A 6,707-nucleotide genomic window follows, 5' to 3' on the forward strand; every position below is an offset into this window, starting at 1 on the left:
TTGGGGGCCCCCCAAGGAGCATTTAAGTGCCATTTAAAGTATTAAAAAACCCCACATCTTTACAGGGGCCCTTTAAGGGCCCTGCGGCGCCGCAGAGGAGCCTTCAGAAGACCCCAGGGGGCCCCCTGGGGGCCCCCCAAGGGCCCCAAAAGGGTCTCCTGGGGGCCCCCAGGGGGGCCCCTAAAGACTTATTCTGTACCCTTTTAGGTGCGTTGTGGTGCATGCATTGCCTTGTGAGCTTGTAAGATTATTTAATTGTTTATTTATATTTATTTATTTAATAGTTGTACTTTTGTGGGACTATTCAATTGTTTATTTATATTTATTTGTTTAAAAGTTTTACTTTTTGTTTATTTAGTTTTCCCAGCAACTTATAAGTAGGGGTTAAAGCTGCTGGCCCCGTGGAAATGAAATAATGAACTTTAATTTCAAGATCTTCTTAAAGACTTTTAATTTCAAGATCTTCTTTAAGACTTTTTCTTTCAAGATCTTCAGCTGTGGGGGTGGTTTGTTGGAAAACTTTGCTGCTAAATATCTCAAGTTTGATTCTTTAATCGGGAAACTTGGGAAAGAAAGAAATGATGAATAATTAAATGCTCAAGTCTCGGACTGGCCGTTTGCTCTGCACACGCTGCGGTGTCTGTACGCACTCTCCACCAAAACTTGAGCCACGCGAGTGTCCACGAGGTACTGTTTGAATTCTTTCATTTTATTTTTATGTTTTATTTCTTCTGCGTCTGTAAAGCTCAGCGGAAGCTGCACACTGGGGTCGGGGGCCCCCCCTGGGGGGCCCTCCTGGGGGCCCCTCCCCCAGCCAGCCGCTGCCGCCTCACCCAGCACCATGTAGCTGAGCCCTTCGCGCGCAAGCAATTCGTTTTATTTCTTTTAATCCACTTTATTTCGAATTTTAAATAATATTAAAACAGAAAAAGAAAAAATGAAGAGCTGGAGAGGCAGCGGCGGGGCTGCACGCCTCGCCTGGGAGTGACCCTGAGGTGTCCAGACACCACAGCGGCGCGGTGGTGGGTTTTAACAAGTGAGCGCTTCAAAAACTTTTTGGTTAAATAGTTTAAATTAAATTAAATTTTGAATTATTTTTTGTTTTATTTTTTATTTGTTTGCTCATCCATCGGTCTGTCTATTGCCTAAGTAGCTGCCGTGGCTGCAGCCGCTCATTCTCTGCTGCTCCAGGTGACTGCAGCAGCGAACGCAGCTGAAGCCTTTTGCATTTGTTTGACTCTTATAAGTCATTCTTCCGCATATATAAATAAAAAATTAAATATAAAATTCAATAAATATAGAAATAGACTTATTTATATATCTGCAGCAAGCCATACCATAGAGCATTGCACACAATCTACCACATAGCGCAGATTAGGCAATCAAATACCTTTTTAATATCCCTGCATGCAATCCAGATTAATTTGTGCCAATTCCTTCACAATTCTTTTGCTGCTGCTTCCAAAAGAGCAGCAAATAACTATAAAAAGGATCAAATTTTAACCTCCTTATGCCTGCAATCCACGCAGCCGCCCGGGGCCCTGCATGCAGCAAAGCTTTGGGGCTTTGCATGCAGCGCATGCAGGCCTGGCCTTTGATTTTTACTCTGATACAGAGTGCACCGCTGTATGTCCTATGTGCATGCATATATACATATATACATGTATGCATATATATCTATGTATATACTCACATATATATATATACATCTATACATATACATATGTTTATACATATATATATGGATATATATATATATATATGTACACATATATATATATATATATATCTATGCACATATATAAATATGTTTATCAACATATATACATGTATATATCTAGTTATTATGAAAGTTAGTTTACATGAAGACACAGAAGTGCATGCGCAGGAAATAAAGCGTCAGCAGCGGCTTGGCGCTGCTGCATGCAGCAAAGGCAAAACGGAAGAAAAATAAGCACCTTTCGCTGTATTGCACAGCAGCAGCAGCAACAACAACAGCAGCAGCAGCAGCAGCAACAGCAGCAGCAGCAACAGCAGCAGCAGCGGCGCCTCACATGGTGGCCGAGAGAAGGGTGGGGCCCCAGGACGGCCGCAGGCCTTAGGGGCTGTAGAAGCCTCTGAACTCGAATAAAACCCTAAACCCTAAACCCTAACCCTAAACCCTAAACCCTAAACCCTAGATCCTAAAACCTGAAAGCAGATAGGTGTAACTCGAGGCTTTGCTGCCTCCCCAAAAAGCTGCTTGCCGCGGAAACTGCCTTGTTGCTGCTGCTGCTGCTGTTGCGGCTGCTGCAGCACAGCAGCAGCAGCCGCAGCGGCAGAAGCCCCGCGCTTCTCTGCTGCAGCAAGCTGGGTCTCTTAAAGCTGCTGCAGCGTTCTGCTGCTGCACAGGCACGCACATTAGAGTCTTTTAATATTTTCACCTTTATATAGATATATATATACATATATATATATATATGTAAGTATATGTATATATTTATATATGTATATATACATACATACATATATATATATGTATATGTATATGTACACACATCTATAATATATATATATATTTACATAAATATATATACTTACATAAATAAAAATATATATTTATTTATATATGTATGTAAACATAAAGTTGTAAAGAGCTAGATAAGGTCTTTTCTTCTCTTTCTGGGTTTTTGTTGCCCCGTTTCTCCCCTCCAAGAAAACAGCATCAAAAGAAAAAGAAATTTAAATTTATTTTATTTTGCAAGTTTGGGGCTTTTTGGAGCGCATGCAATTTTGTGGTTTGCAGCAAAAGGCCCGGGGGGAAGCCCAAAAGGTCTTCTTCTGTTTTTCTCATTTTAATAAAATTTGTTATAAATAAAACATTTAAATAACTTTTAGGACTTTTGAGGAAACATTTAAACTCCTTTTTATTTCTTTTGGGGCTTTTCGCAGCTCCAAATGCGTGCACTTTACATGCACTTTGCATGCGCTTTGCATGCACTTTGCATGCACTTTGCATGCACTTTGTATGCACTCTGCTGGGGTATTTAGGACTTTGAAAAAAGCAAATGGAAATCTTGCAGCCCTTTTTTGAAGCACTTTTGCTTTGGAAAGGCAGCAAACTGCAGCAGCAGCAGCAGCAGCAAGAACGGAAGAAGGGCTGCTGCTGCAGCAGCAGTTCTTTTCCTCTTTTCATGCTTTTCTTTATTTTGTTTTGCTTCTGCTGTGCGGCCCGAAAAGGCCGAACAAAAAGCAGCAGCAGCAGCAGCAGCAGCAGCAAAACGATAATATGTACAATAAATATAATTTAAATTAAGCTAAGCAGCAAATGCATGGCAAAGTGTGCATGCCCCAGACTGTTGCATTAACTTCTCTGTTCAAGCTTAGGCACAAGTGCAGCAGCAGCAGCAGCAGCAGCAGCACGCGGACAGCAGCAGAAATAGGCTATCTCTGCTGCTGGGGCGCTGCAGCAAAGGGGAAAAAGCTGGGCCTCAGTTGCCCTGCTTTACTGCTATTCTTTCTCACTTAATTTTGAGTTTAAAGAAGGGATCAAAGGAAGCAAAATGCCACTTCAGGGGACCCCAGGGCCCCCCGGGGGCCCCCGGGGACCTCCGGGGGGCCCCTGGCAGCAGCAGCAATGGGGACCCCGCTGCTCCCCAGGGGCCCCCGGGGTCGCGGGGGGCCCCTGGGGAGCAGCGGGGCCCCAATTGCTGCTGTAGGGGCCCACTTGAAACCCTTTTTTGTGCTTTCTTCTGGCTCAAATAGGATTATTTTCGAGGTAGTAAAGGGGGGGAGAGAAAAGAAAGAATATAATTTAAAAATGAATGATTTATTCGAAGAAAAGCGGTGGTTGCTGCTGAAGTTGTGCAGCACATTATCGCCGTGCCGGGGTGTCTAGGCAGTTGCGGCGGCAGCAAAACCCCCGCTGCAGCCCCTTTTAGAGCTTTAAACGCGTCAAGACAGCAGCAGAAAATGATAAATTGTTTCTTCTTCATTTTTTAATTATTTCATTGTTTTTATTTGCCAAAATTATGAGGCAAAATGGCAGCAAGAGGCGCTGCTGCCCAGCCACCGGGCATGCGCAGAGCTGACGGCCCCAGGGGGGCCCCAGAAGGGGCCCCCACAAGGCCCATTAGTATCTGTTTTGACTCCGAATTTAAAGTTAAAACGCGGATTTAGGGTTTAGGGTTTAGGGTTTAGGGTTTAGCGCTCAGGCTGCGCTGCTTCCGGCTCCCTGTCAGTCCCGCCTCCTCCAGAGCCAGCAACGCCACCTATGAACATCTTTTGATTTTTTAATTATTTTTGCCTCCGGCCAGTTTCCATAAGTACATTTCTTTGTGTTTTAGCTTTGGCTTTTTTCTGAGGCGTGGCAGGCGGAGCAGCAGCAGCAGCAGCAGCAGCAGCAGGAGCGACAGCAGCACCAGCGACAGCAACGGGCGAAGGCGCAGCAGCCAGTGCAGCAGCAGAAGACGCAGCGGGACCAGCAGCAACGGCGACAGCAGCCGCATTGCCAGCACTAGCGGCTGCAGCAGAAGCAGCAGCAGCAGCAGCGAAAGCAGCGGCAAAAGCAGCACCAACAGTTAACACAGACTGCTGCAAACTTCTACGCAATGGTTCGTCACTCTCTTGCTGCTGCTGCTGCTGCGCTGCTGCTGCTGCTGCTGCGCTGCTGCTGCTGCTGCTGCTGCTGCTCTTTGCATTTGCCTCCTCGGGTTTAATTCTTTCCACATCTTTTTGAAAACTTGGAATAAATGAAAAAGTCAAAATAAATAAATTAAAAATTCTTTAAAATAAATAGCTAGCAGCAGAATGGAGTCTAGCAGCAAAAGGTGCAGCACAGGGAGCTGTTGCAGAAGCAGCAAGGACAGTTCCACCCGACGAGGGAGACAGCTAGCAGCGCCAGCACAAGCAGCAGCAGCAGCAGCAGCAGCAGCAGCAGCAGCATGCTGCTGAGGGTTTGTGTTATTGCGCATATCTCGGCTTGTCTGTGGCGGATTTGCGTGATTTTTTGTGCTGCTTGGTGTGCTGTGTGTGCTGCTGCTGCTGCTGCTGCTGCAGCAGCAGCACACGATCCTCTTGGTGCAGTTTGGAGACCGCAGGGAGACAAAAACTTACATGGAATTTGCTTCTGTTGCAGCAGCAATGGACGGGGTGTGCCAGCTGTACGAGCAGGCCCTGAAGGGGGCCGAGCCGCGGCTGCGGCAAATCACCTACGACGTCAACGACCTCTTCAGCTACCTCGACTCCCTCAACGATCTCTGCGCCCTCGTGTCCGCAAACCCTAAACCCTAATCCCTAAACCCTCAAAAGCAGAATTCATTCGACAAAAAATGACGAAAATTGGACAAAAAACGGCCTCAAAACACTAAAAATTTACCCCAAACCCTAAACCCTAAACCCTAGGCCCAAATCACCTACGAAGTCAACGGCCTCTTCAGCTACCTGGACTCACACAACTATCTCTGCGCGTGTCAGCAAACCCTAAACCCTAAACCCTAAACTCCAGGAAGAAGAATTAATTCGCCAAAAAGCGATAAAAATTGGACCAAAATTGACCTCGAAAGTAAACCCTAAACCCTAAACCCTAGACCCAAGTCACCTACGAGCTCTTCGCTCACCTCGACTTCCTCAATGAGCCTTCGCTTCAAACAAACCCTAAACCCTAATCGCAAACCCCAAACCCTAACCATAAACCCTAAACCCTAATCGCAAACCCCAAACCCTAACCATAAACCCTAAACCCTAATTATTAACCCTAATCACCGAAGAATGTACTTTACCATATGGAAAATGGACCCTAAACTCTGAAGATGAGTCCTTAACCTAGACGCTAAACCCTAAACCCTAGACGCTAAACCCTAAACCCTAGACGCTAAACCCTAAACCCTAATGCAGCTCAAGGGCCTCTGCGTCTCCCGGGACCCTAAACCCTAGATTAAACCCTACCCCGAAACCCGCAGTCTTCAGGCCTGCCCTTTTCCAGGAACCCCCAAACCCTAAACCCTAACTCTTGAATTCCAAACCCTCAAGCCTGTGAAACCCTTATCCCGCAAACAGCAGTCCGAGGCCCCAGCCTCTAAGGTTTAGGGTCTGGGGATTAGGATTTAGGGTTTAGGGTTTGGGGTTTTGGTGCAGGCACGACAGCGAGTTGAACGCGTACGCGCCGCACAACAAAGCGTGGATAAAAGATCAAGTGTTTAAACATTTGAAGAGACAGGCGAGGGCTTGAGGGTTTAGGGTTTGAGGTGTACGCGGAGTTGGGGTTCTTGCGTGCGCGTTTTGGGGTGTACGTACACCCCAGCAGTGCGCGGGCCGGGGTGTACAGACACCCGAAGCGGCCCGCGCGAACGCCCCCCATTTCAAACTTCTTAATGCCATTTTAAACTTCCAAATTTGTTAATTGCAATCTTTTAAAAAGTCCAAAAGCCAAAATGCAAAAGGGGGTTGCTGCGGTGTACCTGCGCCCGAAACTTGTGCGGGTTTCTGCGGTGTACGTACACCCGAAACCTGCACAGCCGTTTGCTGCGGTGTACGTACACCCCAGCCGCCAGTTTTGAGCAGCTGCTGCGGCGCCGCATTCCGCAAACCCTGAAAGGGTTTCTCGAAACGTCCTTTTCTTTTGTCGCTCCTTCCCCTAAACTTTGTGTCTTTCTTGATCCTTTGTTTCCCCCGGCTCCAGCGTTTAGAGGAAGTCGAGGGTTTAGGGTTTAGGGTTTAGGGTGTCGAGG

At 46.6% G+C, this 6,707-nt stretch overlaps 1 protein-coding gene across 1 annotated transcript; it reads left to right on the forward strand.

Annotated features, from left to right (window-relative positions):
* Positions 1-5,121: 5,121 nt before the first annotated feature.
* Positions 5,122-6,208, forward strand: ETH_00029935 (enhancer of rudimentary, putative; the record flags this gene model as incomplete). Its single annotated transcript, XM_013373662.1, has 2 exons — positions 5,122-5,249; positions 6,115-6,208. The coding sequence occupies 2 exons, from the start codon at positions 5,122-5,124 to the stop codon at positions 6,206-6,208; spliced, it is 222 nt and encodes a 73-aa protein (XP_013229116.1).
* Between the last annotated feature and the right edge of the window lie 499 nt (positions 6,209-6,707).

This window comes from Eimeria tenella, genomic scaffold (assembly GCF_000499545.2).
Source record: "Eimeria tenella Houghton genomic scaffold, Eth_scaff162, whole genome shotgun sequence".
NCBI lineage: Eukaryota > Apicomplexa > Conoidasida > Eucoccidiorida > Eimeriidae > Eimeria > Eimeria tenella.